The 24,064-nt window shown below is 51.2% G+C and overlaps 1 protein-coding gene across 1 annotated transcript in view; it reads right to left on the bottom strand.

Moving 5' to 3' along the window:
* Positions 1–24,064, bottom strand: part of CAPN13 (calpain 13) — a 66,749-nt gene that overhangs the window by 17,479 nt on the left and 25,206 nt on the right. The window contains 13 exon segments of the mRNA XM_036872581.1: positions 14–89; positions 2,069–2,137; positions 3,763–3,821; positions 3,916–3,973; positions 7,295–7,345; positions 7,706–7,748; positions 8,789–8,941; positions 10,377–10,461; positions 11,066–11,108; positions 13,311–13,453; positions 15,557–15,702; positions 16,739–16,813; positions 20,829–20,914. Coding sequence (XP_036728476.1) covers positions 14–89; positions 2,069–2,137; positions 3,763–3,821; positions 3,916–3,973; positions 7,295–7,345; positions 7,706–7,748; positions 8,789–8,941; positions 10,377–10,461; positions 11,066–11,108; positions 13,311–13,453; positions 15,557–15,702; positions 16,739–16,813; positions 20,829–20,914 — 1,087 coding nt within the window.

Genomic DNA, 24,064 nt, shown 5'->3' with positions numbered 1-24,064 from the left:
TCGCCTGCTTTACCTGTGTCCTTTATGGCCTTCCACAAATCCAGACTCGGGAAGACTCCAGAGTTCTTCCGGGAGTTCTGGAAAACACTCTGATATGGGAGAAAAAGCAAGAAGCCCGTGTGAGTCCCAATGTCCACCTGGAAGAGGATGTCCTGGGTAGCTGGGTAGAGGGAGGTCCCGATAAATCTCGTTCCCAGCCCTGGAGGCTGCTTCACTAAAACACGAGTGGGCCCAGCTCAGAGGTCGGCAGGGTGCATAGCTGAGGCTGGGGGGTGGGGAATGGGCTCTGCTTGATAAAGCTGCCTGCCTGGCCCTCAGGTGCAGGGCGGCGGGTCCCTCTCCCAGGCCCGCACCTTCCCCCCGCTCCCCCAACCTGCTCTCCTTCCTCTTCCTCACCCCCTAGACTGGGCTCCTGCCGCCCCAGGAGGCTTCCTACTTTCTAGGGAGATAGAGAGCTCTCTAGAGTTTGCCTAGGGTGGGGTTAATAGCACAGACATTACAACCAAATTGTTGAGTATAAATCCCAGCTTGACTATTTACCAGCTGTTTAACCTGGGGCAAGTGACCTAACCTTTCTAGGCCTCAGTTTCCCCCTCTGGAGCACAGGGCCAATTACAGTACTTACCTCACAGGTTCGTTGCAAGGAGTAAATGAGCACATCTTTATAAAGTGTTTAGGAGCGTGCCCTGCACGATAGTGAGTGCTGTGTAGGCAGCTCGGAAGGCACGTGAGCATTGCGCCTGGGACCAAGCACGGCCGTGGTGTGGAGTCACCTGAACACCCCGATTTTGTACAGGGCGGCTCTCTGTTTGCCTGAGACTTTTCTCCCTCTCCCTAATTCTCACTCTAACCCTCAGGCTCCTCCTGCTTCCTAGGTGAGGACACAGGTGGGTGAGTAACTTGCCTTGAATGAGGCAGGCAAGCACCGCAGGACTGAACCCGGGACTCCTAATGTTCGCCTAGGCTCAGCTGTTGCCCAGGAGCTGTTTTAAAGCAAAATACCCCCAAGCAGGTGTGCAGCTGAGGCAGCTCATGGGAGCCAATCACTGTGAAACAGCGGCTTAACAACTTTTTTCTGGCCTTAGTTGGCTTTTGTGAGTTCAGAGACTTAGCGTGTTCTCAATTAGGTACGGACTCATTCATTCAGTCATGCATTCGTTCGGTCATTTGTTCAGAACTCTTGAGTGCCTTCTGTGTGCTGGACACTGTGGAAGGCCCTGGGGAAAAGGATGAATATGAGGGATCCCTGCCCTGGAGGACCCTGCAATCTAATGGGAGGACTGTCAAGCCATTGCAGTGCCTGGTGAGACACCAAATGACCCCAATCAGGGATTAGGTGATATAAATAAATAATATGTAAACAGAAAGTGTTTTTATTTTATTGTTGTGGGTTCAAGTGTTAGGAGCTGAAGGGGAACTAACTGGGTCTTAGGGGGGCGGGCAAGGCCCCCAGGGGAGGCCCCGCGGGGAAGGAGTTTTGGGGCTGGACCCGCAGGCTGGGTGGGCATCAGGCAGGCTCTGAGTTCAAGGGGTCTCATAGCTGGGGTCCGATGGAGGGAGTGGGATGAGGGAAAGGGCTTCTCCTGGACCCCAAAGTGGGTCCCAACTCAGAGGATCTCATGTATAGCTGATGAGTTTTGACTTTGTCCTGAGAACAACAGTGGGGCCACACTGAGGCCACAAACCACAGCTGTGATTCTGATGTGTGTTCTGGCAGATGGAGGGGAAGGAGATGGGGTGAACCAGCGGCCTAGGGGATGCTGCGGTGGGCCCGGAGGGAAATGACGAGGGCAGTGCTAGCTGGCAGTTTTAGCTACAGTCACTGCGACCCGTTTCTCCTCCAGCCTCCTAGAGCCGTCCTCAGCCCGCCACCTGACCGGGCCTCGCCTCGTACCTTCTAGTGGTGCGTGTACAGCTCCCCAAGCAAAACAGGGGCCCTCCTTGAGGGTGGGGGTGAGGTTCCTCTTCTTTCATAGCCCTCAACCCTGGTGTAGGATCGGGCTACCCAGTAAACATATGCTAAACCAGACAGAATAAGAGTGCTCGTCAAAAGGGAACACGCAGGTACCTGGCAGTGAACAAGACGGCTCCACAGCCTTGAAAACTCCTCTTGGTCAAGCCGCCCATTCACCTTCAGCTGGTGGGGAGTTGAGAGTCAAGCAGTCCTTCGTGCAGTGAGCGGAGGGGCTGCAGGGATGGAGCAGCTCCACCCACCACCGAGCAACACAGTCAGTCCAGCGTCACCTGGATGTGGCCCTACGCCAGCCGGCCCTCGCTGCATCTGAAAGGGACCTGGCTTAGATTTATTTCACAGCGAAAACAATCCATTGGAAGGAGAAGGCAGCCCTGAGAAAGGAGAGCCAACATCACTTGCGCCCAGGGGAAGAGAGCGAGCCCCAAACACAGCCTTCACCAGTTGGGGTGGGGCCCCTGGCAGGGGGGAGTGGGGAGCAGCTGGGGGGAGGAGAGCGCCTTGCAACTCCGGAGGCAGCATGAGAGGCGAGTGCACCCGCTAAGTGTGCGCCAGTGGATGCACCGCGTTCTGTGTATCCAAGTCAGCCCTGGTCACTCCATACGATGGGTTTCATGAAAACTAATGAAAAGAATGGATCTCTGAGGAACTGGAGGGGAGCTGGTGGGTGAGCAAGAGGAAGGGTAGAAAAGACCTGTCTGCTTTGCAGGGGTCCTGCAGACATGACCTCCCCTAGGGTTGCCTGCCCCAGGACGTGGGGCTGCCGAGGGCCATTGGACTCATCCGCAGGGATGAGCAGTGTCTCTGGGTGATTCCAAGCCACAGCCAGCAGAGACAGGGCCTGACTGATGATTTCATCAGGAAGGCCTCTTGTTTGACAATGGCTGGCTTCACATCCCCAGTCGAGCCTTGTTAAGAGTGAAAGAGCCGGGGGATCCGTGTCACCCCAGGGAGACAGTGCACACCCGAGGGAAGAGTTGCAAGGCAGCAGCTGGGGGATACGCCCACGAGGCGCCAGAGGGGAGATGGGGCGGGCAGGGGAGAAACGGCTCAGGGGAGAGTGGAAGTCAGGACGGGAGGCAGGAGACCCGGGGTTGGGTTCCAGCCCTGCCACTTGTGGCCACGGAACGTGGGCAAGTCACTGCACTGTCCCAGCCCAGTCTCATCTGCAACTGCAGCACAATAGTAATAATGGGGTGTAACTGCCGTGCAGACCGCAGAGTTTTCTACAAGTGTTGGTGGTTGTTATCTTTATTGAACTGGGGGCTTGTTGAGCAAGGAATAAATAGTGAGGACTCCTCCAGTGGTAAGGAGAGGGGTGTAAGGAAGATAGTTCCCATTGGTGCTACAAGAAGGCAGTGAAGGATAATGTTAGAACACAGACTTTGGAGGCTGAAAACTCCAACTTCAAATCCAGGCACAAATTCTGACTAGCTGTGCGATCTGGGTTGAACCCTTGTTTCTTCCATTGTATCGTGGGACAATACTTCTTATATCACAGGGGTTATTGCAAGAATTACGAGGAAAAAAATATCTATCAGTACAGTTCTTGGCACGCGGTAGACGCCTGATAAGTGGTAAGTTTTGTTATTGTTGCTGTGGTGGTTCTGGAGAGCGAGTTGGTACAGAATCGCCAGAAGCCCAGGCTCTTCGGTGAGCCCTTAGAACCAAGAAAGAAAATAATGAGGGTGAGAAAAGTGTTCCCCAATGTCCTAAATAGACCCCTGGGGAAGCCCACGGAGCAGACAGGTGCTTAGAGCTGGGGGAGGGGGGATGACTGCAAAGGATACATCCGTCAGAGCCACCATGCTCCGGAACTCATCCAAAGAGAATGTGTCCCCTGGAGGTCCTGAGGGGGAGAACAGGAAGGACTGAAATGTCAGAGAGGGTGGCATAGGACTGGCGTGGCCATGGGGATGGGGTTGGGGCCAGCAGGTCCTTACCTTTTAGGAATTCCTGGGTGAGAAGGCTCTGAACCTGGGTAGCATCAATGTCCAGCCCCTGATCCAAATGAGGAAGGGATGCAGGAATCACATCGGTGCCCAGGAGCAGAGGGGCACACCTGCCTGACTGTAAAAGCACTGGGATTTCTGAGCACTTAGTTCCCATCTCACCTTTGCCATGAAGCCTTCCCTCCCTCCCTCCCTCCCTCCCTCCCTTCCTCCCTTCCTTCCTTCCTTCCTTCCTTCCTTCCTCCCTCCCTCCCTTCTTTTTGGCTGCGCAGCATGACTTGCGGGATCTTAGTTCCCTGACCAGGGATGGAACCCGCGCCCTCGGCAGTGAAAGCGTGGAGTCCCAACCACTGGACCACCAGGGAATTCCCATGAAGCATTTCCTGATTGCTCCAGGTCCTGGTGATACCTCCCTTCCTGAACATCTGTAGTGCTGATTACTCCTGACATTTGATACCTGGTGTGGGTCACCTTGCATTTCTCTCTTTATTCATTACTGGGGTGAAAGCTGTGTTTGCTTCCTCCCCACCATACCTGGCACTTGGGAGCCCCTCAGAAGTATTGTTGAATGATCAATTCAGCCCTGCAGGTGTGTTCCCCCATCTGCTTCCAGAAAGGAAGTGAGAGAAAACATGACGTGTGTGTGTGTGTGTGTGTGTGTGTGTGTGTGTGTGTGTGTGTGTGTGTGTGTGTGTGTGTGTGTGTGTGTGTGTGTGTGTGTGTGTGTGTGTGTGTGTGTGTGTTGAGGGGAGATAAAAACACCAGGAATCCAGGCTAAGACAAGTTGCTCTAATTGAGCACATAACGTAGCATTAGTCTTCCCAGCCACAGAAGCAGAAAGGGAGACATCATGGTTTTCCTCGGATAAAAAACGGGAAGCAGCTGAGGTTGAGGGGAGAGAAACTTTTCCTGGCCTGAACTTCTGAAGGTGTTAACCGCCTTCACTTTTCTGTTGGGGACACTGACCAGTTTTTCAGGCAGCAGATTCCGTGACGATTTGACAGAGAAGCAGAACTGTTCTCCATGCAGCTGTCTCTTTCACCCAGCCTGGTAAAAAGCCGAGGGCATGATGGGACATCACCACCCTGGGGAAGCTTTTCCACGGGAGAAGGAGCTGGAGTGAGGGCTCCCAGCGGGTGGCTTTGTAGAGTGGCACTAGGTCAGGCGGAAGGAGGTGCCTCCTTGGGGTCTTCTGAGAACCAGCACCACACAGACAACAGATAAGCAGTCCCCAGGGTGGCCTCACCACCCAGAGCAGAAAGCAAAAGCAGCCCTACAGTTTGTCCTTACTGGAGTCCTTTAGCTGGAAAAATTACCCCCAGTGATGTCACCAGTGCAACACATCCTGCCAGCACCTGAAATTGGCCCTTAGGTCATCCCTCCAACGTCTCACTCGGTGGTTACATCAGGGAAGTTGGTGTTGTGTGCCCGCCATGAACTCAGTTTTTTCCTCGAAAGAATAATGGTACCTCACTATAAAGAACAGTTGCCATGGTGAGGAATGCCAGCTTACATGGCGTCACAACGAGAATGTAAGCAGCTGTGGGGCACGGATCACATCCCCCACCCTGGGACAGCCCCTGACCTGGTCCCTGCGCCCAATAAACACCAGAATGTTGGAAAAGATGAGGCTAGGAATGGAGATAAAGGTTGCCTGAACAAAACGCCCAAAGAATCACACGTTGGCCTCTACCACCTCAATGGAAGATGCCTAAGGACAGATGCTTTGCTTTTCTAAAGCTGAGCAGAGTCTTGGAACATCCTAGGGTATTTGTACATGTTTGCTGATTGAATGATAGATGATGGATGTGGCCTGTCCCAAAGGCCAAGTGTGTCCTTCCTTTTCCCACAGGCGGACCATGGGTTAGGGTACCACCACCACTACTATGGCTGATAAAGGGGTACAAGAGACTGGGAGACAGGACAGAGTGAGTACATGGACGAATATTTTGCTCTCAACTTTCTTTTGAGGACACAGCCTCTGGGGATAGTTTGCAGGTTGTGCAGAATGATGCCAGGTTGGTCCTGCTCAAGGGTGTCCACCAAGGGGTGAAAAGAAGTTGGAGTCCAGTCTGGGTTCTACTCTCGAGCCATGCACCTTGGCACAAAGCTCCATCTCTCTTCTATTCTAATTCCTGCAAAAGCCTCATATGGGCTACCAGTTACCCTCTATGAGAAGACATTTGGTTGTTGTTTGGAAAAGTCCTGATTAGAGAATCTGTACCATTTATCATATGACAAATTATATTTTTTATTTCAGAGGTACAGGTTCACGGACCATGTTGAGGATTTTGCCACCTGCCCCTGAAGGAAGCTTGGTCTCAGGTATCCTAATCTGGTCCTGCCGATCACCTAAGGGGAAGTAACCTTAGCTAGAGCATCTGCTCTGGGGAAATGAATCTGTCTTAATTCAGTGCAAATTGATTGAGCACCTTCTCTGTGCCAAGGACAGTGATAGTTATTGGGGACAAGGAATGCATACGATGTCATCCCTGCCTTCAGAAGCTCACAGACTGGGGACATTCACCATAGTAGATCCTGTTTTGCATCAAGTGAAGTGCTTTCTGAGTCAGCCCAGATGCGGGCCTGAATCCTGGGCTAGTGCTGATTTCAAGGACGTTCATACTGAGCTGTTGCCTATAACATGTACTCTCATGCCAGCTGCAGTCTTCATCTCTCCTTATTTTTATCTCTGGGCCCAGGCTACCTGAATAACTTCCCTTTGGGCTGCCTCCTGGTTACCAATGCCCTGTCAGCCTTCTGAATGCCTCGCATCTTCCTGTCCTTGGCCCCTGCCTGCCCGAGGCCGGCACGGTACACAAGATCATCTATACGGCTTTCCGCTTCCCACACCGACATGACGACTAATGGTAAAAGGCCCATCGTGCAGAGCCCTTGGCAGCTGTTTTTTTTCCTGACAAGTCAAGGAGTTCTTTATAATGGCTTATTAAACCACTAAGAAAATCCCCTGTGCACGTAGGTGGCTTGGTAGGAAGAAGGCTGTTGGTGCTTTCTGAAGCTGGCCAGCTCCAGAGAGGAAGGATGCCAACGTTGGTGGGAGGTGGCAGAACAGGAGAAGGAAAGATTTCAAGGGGTATTGCCAATTGCTTGTTTAAAGATTTAAAAAGCTCACTCCCCTATAATCAGGCCCTTCCTTTCCAAACTACACTTCACCCCAGATGTCACCCAGGTGGGGCACCCCGTCTCTCCAGATCAGTTCTGGACATCCAGGGAGAGAGGCTGACATGACCACCCATCAAGTCATCTTCCTCTCTCTATCCTGATAAGGACCTGGGAGAGGTTTCCTTCCCCCGGCCCCTCCATCACCCGTCCTATGTAGGGCCTCTCGCCGTCATGCTAAGTACTGTACCTGCTGAGCGTATTTGTAGAAAATGCTTCGTTGGGAGCCATTTCTGGAAGACTTGCCTGGATCTAAGGAAGAAGAGCCAACATCAAATTTCTGGGGAAGGAGGCTGCCTGTCTGATACGGTGAGGGCCCAAAAACCTTCCACCTGGATCTGAGACAGAGGCTTCATCCAGCAATTGGATCAAACCTTTTTGGGGAATGGGAAAATGGAAATTTGTGGAAGGAAGATGGTTGGGTCCAGCCTGGCCTTCAAGGCCTGGTCTTCTCACCTCATCCCTGCCCCTTTGAGCCATCACCAGCCCACTGTGGTATCTGTGCTTTCATTGGTCAGTGGTGAGGCAAGAAGGAAGGGGATAGAAGCTCTTGGGGAGGGGACAGGACCCAGTGAAGTTTGCCAACCAAGCCTTGCCGCACACTTACCTGCAGTGGTCTGAGGTTGAGATTATCGTCCAGGTTCCTAGAAAATCAGGGGGACAGTGTGACAAGGATGACCAGCTCACTATTCAAAGGAGGCTCACGCTTACATGTGGCAGGCACCCCTGCAGGCATTGGGCATCTATGCCAAGGACACACGTGGAGAGCCCTCAGCACAGCAAGCTGTGAAGCGGGCAGCCATGGCAGTCAGCAGACAGATGAGCATCGTGACCCCGTGTCCAGTCTTTCGGGCGGCCCTCCCTGGTCTTCAAATCGTTTTGTAAACTGTTCCTTTCACAACCAGATATACGTGTATCGTAACCCCCATTGCCAGGATGGCAAATAAGATTTGTCTTAGGTTCCAACTCTGAATGGTGGCACAGTGACCATCTGGCATGCTGGACTGAGAAGCCCTCGTGCATGCTCAGCTGTAAAGACTGCCATGACTGTAGTGATGTCTGCCTCGGGGCCAAGAAGGCATGAGGTGCCCAGCAGGGTGTGTGCTTGTTGATCCCAGTCTTGACTGCCGACTTGGCAGTGAAGACCCTCCACCAACAGACTCTATCACTCAGGCCCATCTCTCACTGTCTCCCTGATGTACCCCACATTCTGTCACAATTTCAGACAATTGTCGTGCATGCCACGTACCGCCTTCCTGTGTGTACGGACCACATCGCTCATTCTTCAACGAGCCCCATGCTCACCCACTTCCCTGCTTCTGCTCATGCCTTTTTCCTCCACCTGCACTGCCTTCCCCTGGGAAACACTGTTAGGTTTTCCATCGAGGACTAGCTCACATTCCATGTCCCCCAAGAAGCCTTCCTCTGTCCCTCTTGCCAGAAGGGAATCCCTCCACTCTGTCCTCCCACACGACCTCGCACATCCGTCAAGCAACGGCCCCATCCTGTCTGTGGTCTACTTACTGGTCCACAGACTCTCTCACCTCCACTTGTGCTGAGCTTCTCGAGAGCAGGGGCCGTGCTGTGTCCCCTGCTAACAGAGTGCATTGCTGCACAGAATGATGCAAGGTGTTTTTATAAAATTAAGTAGAAGAAAACGTTTAGAATCCCAGAAGTTCTGTACCTGTCACTGTCTGGCATCTTTAGGAAGATTTGGAGCAAGAACTCAACTGCTTCTCTGCCTGAGGAGACGACCACCACATAGGTCCCAGGGCTCAGGCTGAAGCACTCTGTAAGGTTGCATGTGGTTTCAGAAACGATGCCCTTCTCAGCAATTCTGAATTTGGAAAAAAACGTGGGCGGCAATCTCTCTCTCGGAAATGCTGGAACTGGAAGAGACGTGATGATGGTGAGAAACCCCCTCTGTGCATGGGCCCCAGCTACCAGGAGAGACCCCTACCTCCCAGACCCGTCCATCCACCAAAACAGCACTACAGGCCCTGAAAAGGGAGACACTGCTTACCCGAAATCTCGAAATGCAATAGAATTCAGACTGTTATTTAATATAGATGCTAACACTACAATGAATGTGGGGAAATATGATACATGGTTTTACCTCATTAAATCTTACAAAATCCTGGGCTTCTGGGTTTATCTCTCTGCTTATATACAAAGACGAATCATGAAAACTAGTGAGATTGTTCCAATACTGAATTAATTCAGTAATTCAAAATGTAATTCAGTATTGGAATTTGGAGCCCCTAAAGTCCCTTCTCTCTGGACCCTTTTGCAAAGCACTCCTTGGACCCCTGCAGCACCGCGGGGCTGGTGTCCTTTCACTCCCTCCATTTCTTCCTTCCAGTAAAGCCCTGAAATGCCTTCTCACTGGAGAATAATAGGCCCTGATCATTTTCCTTTTATTTCAATATTTTCTTAGAGATAAAACAATAAATATCATGCAGTTCCTATTACCGGACGTCACATACACATTACATGATAAAAACCCCTTACTAAATAAATTTTCCCCAACACAATTGAGATGGGGATTCCATTTAGAATGGTCACGCAGCATGAAATGATTGCTTGTGAGCTCTGCCTTGGGGGGAAACAAGGAGGTGGGGAGACAGTCTTTTCAAGGGATGGGGACCAGGCTGGGCTGCAGCGGGACGCTGGGCAGAGTCTCCAAACCGATGCTGCTGACGTTATCAGCAACCCCAGTGTCTCTGGAGCCTGACTTGCTTGGCCCTTTCTGGCAAAAGCAATGACGAGATCAGTTCTTCTCCAGAGAGTCAGCACTGTTCTGTGTGTGTGTGTGTGCATGCACACGTGTGCACATGGGGAGGCACTGTGTACAGACGGGTGTGGGCTTTGAGCCTCCTACAATCACAAGACCTGACCCTCTATTTCTAGGGATGCGGCTCACGCCTTTTGTTCGATCAAGTCCTCACCTCGTTCTCCAGGTCTGGGAACTAGAACCCTGACTCATTCCTTGCACCTGACTGCTTCCTTTGAAGCCCTTCTAGAAGTTCTCATTCCATGACTGGTGTGCTGAGAACCAGAGTTGGATCCTAAACCCAGCTCTGTGGCGGGGCCGCCACTGTGACAGGCAGACCTCCTTGCTGTCTGCTTTCTGCCTGGGCTTCTGTGTATCCCCTGCTCAAGGACCACCTGTCCCAGCCTCTGTCTCCCTGTTGGGGGACGTCTGGAAGGCCCGGAGGAGCTTCCCTGGACCTGCCAGCAGGCTGCGGTCACCCCCTGTTGGCTGTGGCTACATCCGGCTCCCTCCCTCTTCCCTTCCGTCCTCGTCCTGGCACATGTACCTCCCCTTGGGCAACAGCCGCATCACAGAGTTCACATCTAAGGGGGTTTGAGTGCCTGTGAGGTTAGGTTTCCCAAACTCCGTCTTTCCTTCTCCATCCTTACCCATATTTTGGTCACCTTTCACCCATGCCAAGCCAGAATATTTACTGGCCGGGGGTGGGGAGGGGCAGGTGGTAGGGGGTGGCAGGGAGGGTGGGGAGGGAGGGTGGTGGTGGTGAAGTGGCTGTAAGAAGAGTTGGAGGATGTGCCTTGAACTTGCATTTGCATTGCATGCATCCTGCTTGTGGCGGGTTTGGGGGCTGACAAAGAATACAGGAGGCTAAAGATCCACCCCCCGCCCCACCAGGGACCCATGAGCCCTGTCTGTCATCTTAAAAGGAACCGGCAGCGTCAATCTTATCTACCAGGGGGTAAATGCTTGAGGATGGTTTCATGGCTGCATTCCCTCTGGAACGTCAAACCAGAGAACAGCCTAAGGGATCCAGCTTTAGACAAGGACAGCTGAAATATTCCCTGCATTCTTGACCTGTTTGGAAGTTCTAAGCTTGTATCTATTACAGGACATAGCAAGACTGAATTGGCAGCCACGGAACAGCGAGAGACACTGAGGTCAAGGGTGTTGGAAGAGGCGTAACAATACCGACTGACGGCAGCATGGGTGGTGGCCATACCTGACAGTCGATCTGAGGGAAGAGAAGAAAGGCAGGTTCAGGAACCCAAACTAAAACCCAACGGCGAGCAGATCTGAGCAGCCTGGCTCAGGGCCCTGCGTTCCCTTTTGTTGCACTTTCAGCCTGTTTCCTGGAACACCTGGGAGTGAACAGGGACCATCACTCATTCTCTGTGCAGAGCTGTGACAAGGGAAACCCAACTGCTGTAGGGAGCGTGAAGGGGAAAGGAAATTGAAGGGGGAGGAAGGTGTCTGAGAAAAGGAGACTCTCCCTTTTTCATCTCAGCTTGGTAACTCTTCACAGCAGTGATGATAAAATTGGAAGGAAAAGAGACAGTGATGGGAACTGGAGGTAAGACAGAACTTGGATCAAATGTAAATTTCCCAGAGTTGGAGCTCCAAGGAGAAGGAAAGTGTTATTCCATCAGACCACTGTAAAGCATGATGGGAATTTGTTCTAGCATTCCCCTCCTCCCCATCACTGTACCTCAGTGTTTGTAGGGATGTATGTGAGTGTCTGAATGCGGAAATAGCTGTTTCAGTCTGTCCATGTTGCATAAGGAAGCACCGAAGATGCAGTCCCATTTTTAAGCCACTTCATGGTTTGCAAAGTATTTGCATGTAATGTGTTGAGTTGTCATAGTAATCCTAAGCATATGCTAGGCTCCTTATTTTATGGGTGTGGAAACTGAGGCTTTGCAGTCTCAGTAGCAGAGGTGAGAACAGAGCAAGCTGTGTTGCTTCCTTTGTAATTAATACCCACCACCTCCATGCACTGTCTTCCACAGTTGGCATGGGTTTCAGTTCTATCCCACTGCTGATCCTGGGCTCCACGTAGGTGTACAGGCCATTTGATTTGCCTGGGCAGACTTATCTGGAGATCAGGAATGAGCTGCACCTTGGGCAGGTCATTCACGCTCTCTGACTTTTGGCTTCCACATCTATAAAAGCAGGAGTACCGGGGTTTCTGAGACAATGAATGTGAACATGTTTGGAACTCTGAAGTTCTCTATCAGTGAGGCCTTCATATTAGAGTGAACCACAGCCAGCGCACAGGACTGTTTCAGGACCCAGGAGCCCTGCCTGTCCATGAGGGGGCTAAGGCCCTAGTTGTGAATGTTGCCTTAGTCTCAGTGAACATTCCTGGGATCCTTCCTAGAGATGCTGTAATCAGAGCTCCAGCCACACAAGTGATGGGTGTGTTTGACTGAAGACTCGAGGGACATCTGGCACCCAGTCCCCAGCTCTGCCATTAACCCTGACTGTGTCACTTCACGTCCCTGGGCCTCAGTTTCTTCACCTCTAATATGGGGACAGGGGATCCCAGCATTTGATGGTTGCACGATCTTAGTTATCCATGTTCGTGCAGAGAGGCTGTGGGGTGTATGATTTGAGAACCCTTCACTTTATCTGTGGGATGCATTAAACTATTTGGGAAAGGAGCAGGGAGCACAGGTATCAGATTTTCTTTTGTAACTCCTTTCTTTGGCATGGTATTAAACAAACAAAAAAAAAGGAATTCCCTGATCACCTACTCACAGTTAGGGTGTGTGCAGGTGAGTGTGTGTGTTGGGGAGTGTGCAGCGGGATGGCCCCTTAGGAGCTGAAGGGCTGGCTGAAGAGCCACCAGAGGGGGGAGGCTAGGTGGAGAGGAAGACCTGGCCTTGGATGAGTGGCCAAGCAGATGCTCATAAGCCAACCATGGAGCTTTGACCGATTTTGGTGTAAGCATAAGAGAAAAACGTACCTCCCGGCTGTATACCCAGGATTGTTTCTTTCCTTAAACTCCTCCCAGAGTTTAGCCAATGATTCTCAAACATTTCTGTGTATAAGCAGTCCCTGGGGAACTCATTACAATACAGATTTTCAGGCTCTGTCCATGGAGATTGGGAGTCAGAATGTTTAGGGGTGATCCCAGGAATCTGCACTGTTGCAACAGCTGGTCTTGGACCAGACTACTTTTTAAGGAACAAGCATTAGAGCCTGCACCAGGAAATGCTGACAAGTGACAAGGGCAGGAGGTGTGTCCCACTGTAATCTTCTTTGTCTCAGGTTTTCCTGCAAATTTACAGAGTTGGACCAACTGAACTCTATCACCCTTTGGGTTTTATTTCTGAGTCTGCAGCTGGGTGAAATCTCCCAGCCTAGTTGGTTGCTTTCTCCAAGGTGTATGGAAATGTCCTCAAAGGGCAAGCCCAGAAGCATGCTGCCTTACCTTGAACACCTCGGACTTCAGTGGAAATGTCCTGTCTTTTGCCTTTAAATTTTGTGGCATGACAAAATTGAAGGACACGATGACGTTGTTGTTTTCCATGCTTTCTGGTAGAGAGAAGATGTACTGCATGTCCCTCTGGGGTCCTGCATGAAAAAGGGCAGTAATTGGACTTCAGCTCATCTCTGGCATTCCAGGATGGGACCGTGACCACTTCAGAGAGCCAGTTCAATGGGTTGTGATGGAAACTCTGGATTTGGGCTAATAGACCTAAGGCCCGGGTCCCAGTCCCCACAGTTACTAGTTGTGACACAAGCTTCTTTATTTTGTGAGCCTCAGTCTTCTCCTCCTCTTAAAAATAAGGAGGGAAAGTATAGTTCCTACTTGGTGAAAATGTTTCTTACACTGTAAAGTTGAGGGCTATTTTTATAATAATAAGTGGAATTCCAGAGGCCTCAAGTATGCATTGGTGACAACCACGGAGCCATGAAATGATGTCAATCCCCCAAGCATCAATGGAGACAGAGGAAGAGAGGCAGAGAGATGGCAATTCATAGAACTCTGCTACCCAAGAGTCCTCACCAAAGCCAGAGGGAGACAGCTAACGTGAAAACCATTAGATTCAAATGCATGAGAGATCGGGACTTCCCTGGTGGTCCAGTGGTTAAAAATCCGCCTTCCAACGCAGGGGAGGCGAGTTCAATCCCTGATCGGGGAACTAAGATCCCACATGTCGCCAGGAAACTAAGCCCGCGAGCCATAACTGCTAAGCCCGCGTGCCTCAACTACTGAGACCGTGTGCCACAACTACCGAGCCCACACACAACTAGAGAGCCCGGGTGCCGCAACTACTGAGACTGTGCACCACAGATAGAGAGAAGCCTGCACACTGCAACAAAGGGCCTGCGTGCTGCAACGAAAGACCCGACACAGCCAAAAAAAGCAAAACAAAAAAACACAACCAAACGCATGAGAGATAACGTATGAAAAATAAATGAAGATGAGTCAAGCTAGAAATGAATTAACAGACATCAGAAGGTTGGGGTACGACTGGGAAGCTCTGAAAGGGGAATAGGGAGACAGAGAGACCATCTCGGTCATCGGCTTTTTGTGAGGATCAAACAAGATGACACACTCAGGTGCACTTAGCAGCGCAGAGCAGGTGCTCGCCGGCTGCCTCCCTTCCCTCTCTCCCTTGTAAGGAATTACTAAAGATGGCACCAATGTATAATTTTGGTCAGTTCATCGATCTGCACTAATATCTGGGGGTGTTGGGCCACAGTCAGACAGGTGCAGCTCAGGAAGATGAATCAGTACACTTGCTGCCCGAGCGACTCGGTGGTTTCTTAGAATCTGTCCGTGGTCTCCTGGTGACTAGGTTCTCTGACCAGCAGAGTGAAGAGCCTGGAGGCGAGGGGTCATTCAAGCATACCATTCTCGACAGGCTGGTGCCAAGGAGAGGGAATGCACATGTCGAGGTGCAAACACACACACAAACACACACGCACAAATATGTTGTTTGCATAGCTTTTCCTATCCAGGATGTGTGAGCACACTCAGGTTCACCTTCAGAGGGTGATATTTCACTCAACCATGTCACAGACGGGGAGCCGGAGGTGCAGTGAGAGTATGTCACTCACTCTCTTAAAATCACATCAATAAGAGTCATCTCTCGGGAGCCCAAAGACAGGTTCTGAGGTGCCCACCTTTGAGATCTCAGTATGGTGCTGCAGGATACATCAACCAACATGGGCAGGAATATGCTCCCTGATGCCTGGATGGTGCTTTGTGGCTTCAAGGGGCAGGTAGAGATGACTAATTCCACTATGTACAGTTGGGGAGACTGAGGACAGAGAGACCAGAGCCACAAAGCCAAAATGTGGCAAAAACAATGGTTTAACCCAGGCCCTGACTTTTGTCCAGTGTTGTTTTCATAGCTCCCCCAATGTCCTGGATAATTATTGAAGAGCACTGGGCCCATTCTACTCTTGGGAGGTGGGTGGAGGTTAGTAGAAGGACAGTGGGAAAGCAAGAAAGTAGGGGATTCACACTGGAGATTCTCCGGCCCACCCCGCCTCCCCCAGCAATCATTTCCCCTGGAGAAGTATAGCTGTCCCTTTGGGCTGACAAAGTCCTCTTCTTCTTCAGGCTGATGGTCTAGAATCGAGGGCCAGTGAGAGCTGAAGCTGGGATAGGGCAAAGGCTGGCAGCTTCCCATCTGGCAGAATAATTACCAATGTCATAACTACCTTCTGCATTTCCTGGAATTAAGTGGTTCTTAAACATCAGTTGGGACCATCTTTCAGGGAGTGTGTTTCCATGGTCCAGGCTGACTGGAACTTGGTTACATATAAATAGGCAGAAGAAGTTATCTCGGGAATCTTGACATGACATCCTGTTATAAAGAGAGACACATCACTTAATGACCACGGGTTTGTCCCATAACTTCACTGTACCTTTGCCTGTCAACTACAGTATCCATTGATTTACCACTGTCCTACCCAAAGGCCAGAGCCCCATTCTGGTTCATTCGTGGTCGGATACACTTCTGATGTCTCCAGTGGTTGGGAGGACAAGGACAGAGTCAAATTATGAGTTCTTCAGGTCCCTCTCATGGCCAGCAAGACGACTGCCAGTCTCTTTCTGTTCTGGGTCCTACACACTGCCAAGAAAATCACCTTTCCCTAGGGCCCTTTGCCAAATGCACTGTTGGGGTCTTATCAGAATACAGTGGATTCACACCTAAAATCACTCCTGTGATTAAAGTTGCGATACTGGAAATATTCTTCCTCCTAATTTATATTTGTCTCTCTGATTCTTAATTACTTAGACCCAGTCTCTTTTTCACACATGCTAAATTTTATTTAAGTATGTCATTGAATAAACCAGACAACCCTTCAGAGAAATGTCCATCTTATCCTTTAAGATGTGAGCATAGGGCTGGGGATGTGTTGTAAAACATCTAGTCCTACATAGCTGCTGGGTGATGACACCGATGTCTCACCCAGAACTCTAGAGTCAGGGCTGGGAGATTAACCCCCATGTTCCTCTTTTGCGATTCATGCCAGGAAAGACTGTGGCATTCCAGGGCTCCAAAAAAGATGGCAAAAGAAGTTACAGGCATGATAACCATGCATCCTGGTTTCCAGGAAACTGTTGGTTTCAAAGCTTTGGTGCCAATATTCCCTTTTACCATTAACATCTCCTGCGAGTTCTAACATTTCAGAGAGGAAATACCTTTCATGCAAAGAGAGAACACACAATTTCCTTTTCAAAGCTTTTGTGTCTTGGTGGAAGAAATAGCCTCCTTCTACCTAGGTCTCTGAAAAGCGAATCTTTATTCTCACAAAAGTTTAGGGAAAAGGGTGGGGATTGAGGGTTTGGGCAATAGTTAAAGATTTAAAATCTAATTTTGAAAAAAGAGTAAGTACCAAAACTCGCCATCATCCTTATTCTCATACAGTTGGCTTTTCCGTTGGTCGTGAGTTTCCTGCCACTCCAGAGACCTGGGCATGGAGACAGACCATAGGATGAGACTTCCTAGGATGTTTCATCTCAACCACACATGGCCCGACAGGGGCCCTTTGCACAGGCCTCCAGTAGTTTCTGGGTGCGAGTGGACAGTGTCGTTCTACCTGGTGATTCTAAGCTGATGTCTTCTAAGCTGTCCCCCAGCCCCATCCTCTTTCCTGAGCTTTAGATGGATACATGCTATGGTCCACTCCTTGTCTCCACCAGAGCCCCACCGTGACCTTGAAATCAACGTATCCCAAAACGTACGCATCCTCTGCCTCCTTCTATTGCCCAAGTGAGAGCACGAAGGGTTATTCTCTCTCATACCCTCCACGTCCAAGCCATCACCAAATATTAATGATTTATTGATTCTACCTCCTAAACCCCTCTCAAAGCCATCTAATTATTTCCATCCTTTGCTGTTTTCAAGTTCAAGAACCCTCATCTCCTTCTTGGACTTCTCACCCGTCTCCCGGAACTCAGTCTGGCCCGCTTTCCTATTCATACTCCACACCTCCAATCAAAACAATCTTTCTAAAACTGGTTAGGGCACTTCCCTGCTTAAAACACATCAGTGCTGCCCTTTTACTCTCAGGATGAACTTCAAACTCTGAAACAGAACTTGGCCTCTGCCTACCTCTCCAGGTTTACCCGAGCAGCTCCCTGTCCCCGCGCCCTTGAACTCTACACTCCAGCAATGATGAACATCTTCATTTCCTTAGAAATACCTGTCTGTCTGGTGGCAGTGGCAGCACCCAACCCCAACCCACCTTGGCCTTCACCATGATGCTCCCTCTGCCTGGAATACACTTCCTCCTTTCAGTCCTATAACCCAATAACTTGTACTCATCTTTCCTCCTAAAGGCACTTCTGCTGGGAAACCTTCCTCGTCCCCGCTGTGGTGCCCTTCCTTTGAGCCCGCATGGCACACCGTACCACTCCCATCTCAGCACTCAGCACCCTGTGTTACTAGTGCTTGTTTATTTCTTGCTGTCCCCCATTAGACTCCCAGTGCCATGAGATCAGTGACCTTGCTCACCATTATATTACCCGTCATAGGGCTTTAACACAATGCCTTGGCACATAGTAGGATGCCATAATTTTTTGCTGGCTTAATTAATTAATAATTAAAGCTGTCTACTTCATTGGGATAATGTGTTCCAGAAGCTAGTCCTAGAGTCTGCGGTGAAGGAGGGAGACCTCACAGGCAGAAGGGAGCATCTGTCACTTCCCAGCCCACTCCTGAAAGTGGAGGCACATTCATAGGCGACGGGCCCCCAAGGCACAAAAGTGTAATGAGATCCTTCTCTGGGACTGACTTGCATGGAGGGCCTGGGTCACCTCTGTGCCGGGAGAGCAAGGCAGGGACCACTCAGGCTTCTGGCTGCAGGCTGAGCCAGTCAGATGTGTTATTGTAAAAAGGCCAGTTTATAATTAAGTGATAATTACATTTTCTGCAGCGTGTAAGGGAAAATAAATGTAGTGTAAATCAATACACTATTGATTCATGCAAGTTTGTCTTTAAGTGTGTGTGATTGAAATTTCCATTATAGTTGAGATTAGACCACCCCCCCTCCCCATCTGTCTCCACTCCTTAAAACTTAGGGAAGAGGCTTCCCTGGTGGTGCAGTGGTTAAGAATCCGCTTGCCAGTGCAGGGGACACGGGTTTGAGCCCTGGTCCAGGAAGATCCCACACGCTGTGGAGCAATGAAGCCCGTGCGCCACAACTACTGAGACTGCGCTCTAGAGCCCGTGAGCCACAACTGCTGAAGCCCCCGTGCCTAGAGCCCGTGCTCCACAACAAGAGCAGCCACCGCAATGAGAAGCCCGCGCACCGCAACAAAGAGTAGCCCCCGCTCACTGCAACTAGAGAAAAGCCCGCGCGCAGCAACGAAGACCCAACACAGCCAAAAATAAATATATAAATTAATTAATTAATTTTAAAAAACGTAAGGAAGAAATCGACCAGCGCACGGAGACAGTGATGATGCGGCCGTATCGCTTCCTTCCAGCCTGGTTGCTGGTGGGGAATGGGGAGCCTCAGCCCTCAGCCGGGGTGCGTGATCCTCCAGAGTAGGTGTGCAGGGTCCATCCCCCGTCCCTGCTCTGCACACTTCTCCTCCCTGCTCGAAGGCCTTTGTGAACCCCCATGCCTGTAGGTACAAATCCAAACCTCTCAGCTGGCACCAGGCTCTCTGGCTCCAGCCCCCGACACATCTCCCCCAGGTTCCTCTGCCTCAGGCCAGCTTCTTGGCCCTGAACATACTACAGATGTTCCCGGCTCAGCGCAGCAGCCGACACTTCCCGCCTACCTAGGGATGGCTTTCAAAGTGAGTCATACTTTTTTTTTGGTTGAACTCCAGTTCAACCCCATTCACGAAGCCTCCCCTGAACAGGCCCGCCCATGGGAAGCTTCTCTTCCCTGACCTCTGGGGTCCCTTATTGCCTTCACTGGTCATTTGATCTTTAGCCCGGGGGACGTGGGCAGAACGTCAGCTCACGTGAATTTCTTGCCTCTTCTACTCAAGGGGGCTGTGCCTCTGACATCTGCCCTTCCTCCACTCCTACTGCAACAGCCAACCCCGAATCAGGGATTCTGGCTGATCGGATCTGCCCCCCCCCCCGCCCCGGGCCATATTGGGCAGCTTGGGGTGATGATTGCGAAGGAGGGCCATGGATATCCCCAGGGAGGAAGAAACACAGAGGCAAGATAAAAGGAGAGAGTGCGGCGGGGAGTAAAAATATTGTCCAGTGGTTCGTGGTTTTGCAATTTCATTCCCCTTCTGTGCGGGAGGAGGGGATTCAGCTGCCCTGCTCTCCAGGGGGCATCTGAGGGAGGTCACACCCAGGTTTATTCTAAGAATTCATGTCTCTCCCTCTCCCTCATATTCCTACCCTCCAGCCCCACCCGTGCAGGCACCTCGGCTGTTGGGCACCGCCCAGCCTGGGGCATCAGGCTCAGGGCAGGGACAGGAGAACTCTGCATTCGCCTCCAGAACACGCTTCTCCCTGTATTGATTTCCACCGCTGGCTGGGGCCTGTTCTCCCGCTTGAACGTAATGTATTTCCTTTCAGATCATGTTCTCCCTCGTGCTAAGCTGCCACGGCTGGCCAAGGTGTCTCAACTCTTTCCGTGGATCTAACACAGGCCCTCAGAGACCTGCGGGCAGGCTGGGCCTCACTGGCTGCCGAGAGGAGCCAGTGCCCTGTGGCTGGCCTGCCATCCCTCTCAGGACTGCCATCTCGTTCTTAGTCAGCAAAGGGGTGGGGACCAGGGATCAGTCCTCCTGGCAGCTGGGAAACACCAGCCCAGCTCTCCAGGAACTACAGACCACACAGCGGGGGCCCCATAGGTCAGCTGGGTCAGCGAGCAACTGCCTGGGACACGGCCAGCAGAGGCATCTGAGACCCACTTAGCTTTGTTCACTCCTACCACCAGCAAGGCATCGGCTGCTTGTGGGAGTCTGGACCAATAGGGCAGGATGGACGACGCAGGTGGACTGAGTCAAAAAATCAGCCGGATCTTTGCCTCAGCTCCCCAACTCCCCCTAGAATGAAGTCTTTTCCATCCTGATGACATGGCATCATCTGGATCAGAATCCCATGGGATCCTTTTATGGAAGGAGACTCCTTCTCTCCATCTCTGTCTGCCAAGTAGAACTTGACTCCTGCCCTACCCTACCCCTCTTTTAATTTTGTACTTATTCTAGGAATATGGGTTCATCGTTCAAGACTGTTCCCTTCTGGAGGACAGACACTGTCTCTTGTCATCTGTATGCACCCCACAGCACCCACCCAGCACAGTGTACTTAGTCCAGAGTACACAGCAGGTGTTTAAATGATGCTTGGTGAATGGCATCATGGGAGTGTGAGTTCGACTGAAAGTCACACACAGGTGTGAGCTGGACAGACCTGCAGTGAGATCCACCTGCTGCCCTCATGGGCCAGAATGCTCTCCAAACACCGGGTCTCCATGAAGGAGAGAGATAGGTTTCCAAAAGCCATACCTGTCACTCCAGCGCCCTCTCCATTCGCTCTTGCCCCAGGGGTTCCACAGGCGGATAAGACATTCCCAGCCGCTCCTGTACTGAATCTGCAAAGAACAGAAAAGGAAAACTGTCAGTGTTCTCCAGCAAAATTCAGCAGAAGGGATATGAATGCAGCTGCTTTTCACCTCCAAGGACTAATTTAACTTCTGACCTCATTTGGCTGCAGCCAGGAAAAAAAAATGGAAAGGAAAAAAAATCAATGTCTCTGCCTGTGTGGAGTTGGAATGAGACCGAGGAGAAAACAGTCCTTCTTTCTGTGCAGCACCTTGAAGGGCAGGTGCAGCTTCCTCAGTCTGTACGACTGCATCCTAAAACCTGCGCCAGCTGAGACAACAGCAGATAAATAGATGGTGCCATGGGCTGCAGAGGGGAGATCTTTATGGGTCTCCAGCCTCCTCCATGCCCTGTCACAGCCGGCATCTCTATTCCACTCAAATAGCTGTTTCCTTGCTGGCGGCCCCTTGGGAGCTGTGCTGGGGTCTCCACAGCACTGTCCTGAGCAAGGCCAGTAGGAGGCTGACTTGAGCAAGACAGGACCTTTGAGGCCTGGGAGTGGAGCCCTCCTAGCCTGCGGCCCCAGGGCTGCACCCGGCCCCCCTGGCAGCCTGCCTCTGTCAGCGAGCAGGGCATCTCCGTGGCCTGAACGTTCCTTCCTTCCCCAGGCGATCACATCATCATCTGTCCCAGATACAGAGGCCGGCACACTTGCTCCTTCAGACCACTGAGGCCAGAGGGCAGCACTGTTTGTTGAAAAGTTACAACAAAACAATCACAACCCTTTGAACTTATGTTCCTGGATCCAGGAGGCCTCCGCCTGGTGAGAGGAATTAAAGCATGATTGAGTTGTAGCGGCAGTATTGATCTGTGCTAATGTCATCTGAGGAGACACAGGCCTGGAGGGGTGAGGAAGGGGCGGACTTGTTCACTGATTCCAGGTCACAGGAGAAAGTCCCGAGTGGAATATTCCCACGTGGAAAAGGAACCCGTGGGTGGAGGCAGGGCTTGGAGACAGGCCTGGCTGAGTGTGTGACGTGCACTACGGCCTTCAATCCTCTGAGGTAGATATTCATATAATCCTCGTCTTGCAGAGGAGACTGAGCATCAGAGAGGTTAAGCAACTTTCCCAAGGCCACAGAGTAAGTGGCAGAGGAGGAATTCTGATCCCAGCCACTGTTGAGTCTCCAAAGCCCAGGCTCTTAATTTTAGAATTGGGAGTGGATAAAGGATACAGCTGTTCCAGGGCCCAGCTCATTCTCACATGTGGATGAGACCCTGACCTTGCACGTAAACCCTGGGCCAGCACGTGATCACCAGTAGGGCAGTGCCATGAAGGAGCGATGTGGTCAGACAAGGGCCCAAGAACCCAGCTTGGGTATCGTTCTTTTCTTGTCTACTTCTGTCTAGCTGACACTGCAGTGGAAGGTACTCTTTTAATGCCACATGGGATGGGGGTGCCCCCTCTGACCCCACCAGGTACCCCAGGCTTTGCACACAGTGTATTATTAACTGCCAGCACGTGACGGAGCCCATGGGACAGGGACATGAGAAACGGTCGCCTGGTGGCCCAAAGAGCTTAATGAGCCACCCTCAGTGCCTAAGGGACAATCAGGGGCTCAGGCAGGCACAGGGGAGAAGAGTGGCCAGTGGCGGGAAGGGGCTGAGAGCGGGGCTAAATGAGGCATGCAGAGAAACACGCACCCCTGGCCCCGGGGAGTCACTGACCCAGCGAGGTGCATGGTATAAAATGCCAATTTCATTTATCTTGCTGTCTGTGTCCCGCCCAGAGGGTGGATGAGATTACAAAGCACACTGCGTTTATGGGCTGGTTTAATCTTAGCACTTGTGGTCAGAGTTATAACCTCCTCTTTCTGCAGGAAGAACCTGTAATCAAGTTCTTGGGCTCTTGTCTGACCGTGTCACTTTTTTTTTTTTTAAAGGAACTCCTTTAATTATTTATTTTATTTATTTATTTTTGGCTGTGTTGGGTCTTCGTTTCTGTGCGAGGGCTTTCTCTAGTTGCGGCGAGCGGGGGTCACTCTTCTTCGCGGTGCGTGGGCCTCTCTTGTTGCGGAGCACAGGCTCCAGACGCGCAGGCTCAGTAGTTGTGGCTCACGGGCCTAGTTGCTCCGCGGCACGTGGGATCTTCCCAGACCAGGGCTCGAACCCGTGTCCCCTGCATTGGCAGGCAGATTCTCAACCACTGCGCCACCAGGGAAGCCCATGTGTCACTTCTTTTTGACAGTGCTCTGCTGGTGATCACATGGGCCTTGGCCAAGTGCCTTAGGGGTAACCTTCGAGGCCAAGGTCACAGCTGCATCTGAGAATGGGCGGGCTTTCTTGCTTCACTCTCCTGGCTGCTGACGGTACCCTGGCCCTGGTCAGATCTCTCAGAAAGGGTGCCACTGGGAAGAGGTGATCCAGGTTATCTATCCTAGGATAATAATTCCTTGAAAGTATTCTCTTGAAGGCAAGTTGCAGAGGCAGTTAATTGTTACTCCTAGAAAAAATAAGCTTTCATGGCTAATGGTAGATTAAAACCAAGCTGTACTTATATTGTTAATACAGGCCTTCTCAGAGCCTTTAAAATGTTAATATCCAAATACCGCTTTCACAGAGCATCTCAGCAGGCCGGTGCTCCTTAGAGCACAGGCTGGGAAGTGTCAGCAGCCACAGAGTGGCAAGAATGGCGGGTCACGCGGGACACACGGTCTTCATCACCTACGGTCACAGGAGAGTGTCCTGTTTAGATTGCTCAGTGTGTTATAAGAACAACTCAACGTGTGTGCTGTGGGGCAGGAAACATCCGGGCTGTGGGTAGAATCATTGGGAGCCCAAACCCCAGCCAAGCCCACACTTCCACTCCCCAGTTCACCTCCATGACCTTGGCCCTAGGTGTTTACTTGGCTGCTCTATAAGCCGGCAGTCACTGCCATCCCCACGCCCAGCCTCTGCGGGACTCACATTCCGTGGCCGTCTGGACCTCTGGATACACAAGTCCCTTCTCCCCTGCATTCAGAGGAGAAAGAAAGGCCATCTCAACGTATAAAAAGGGCCTTGCCAGGAATGGCCAGCACATCACGCAGGTACCATGGCTCCTTCCTTCCATGCCCAGCACAGATATCATTCATTGATCGCAGCTCTCTTTTTCCAAATCTGGAAGCAGAGCCAAAGTCTTGTCAACACAGTAATCCAGG

Source organism: Balaenoptera musculus, chromosome 13, assembly GCF_009873245.2.
Source record: "Balaenoptera musculus isolate JJ_BM4_2016_0621 chromosome 13, mBalMus1.pri.v3, whole genome shotgun sequence".
In the NCBI taxonomy this organism is placed as follows: domain Eukaryota; kingdom Metazoa; phylum Chordata; class Mammalia; order Artiodactyla; family Balaenopteridae; genus Balaenoptera; species Balaenoptera musculus.
The sequence above is the reverse complement of the archived record's forward strand: the minus strand, read 5'-3'. Positions and strand labels throughout refer to the sequence as shown.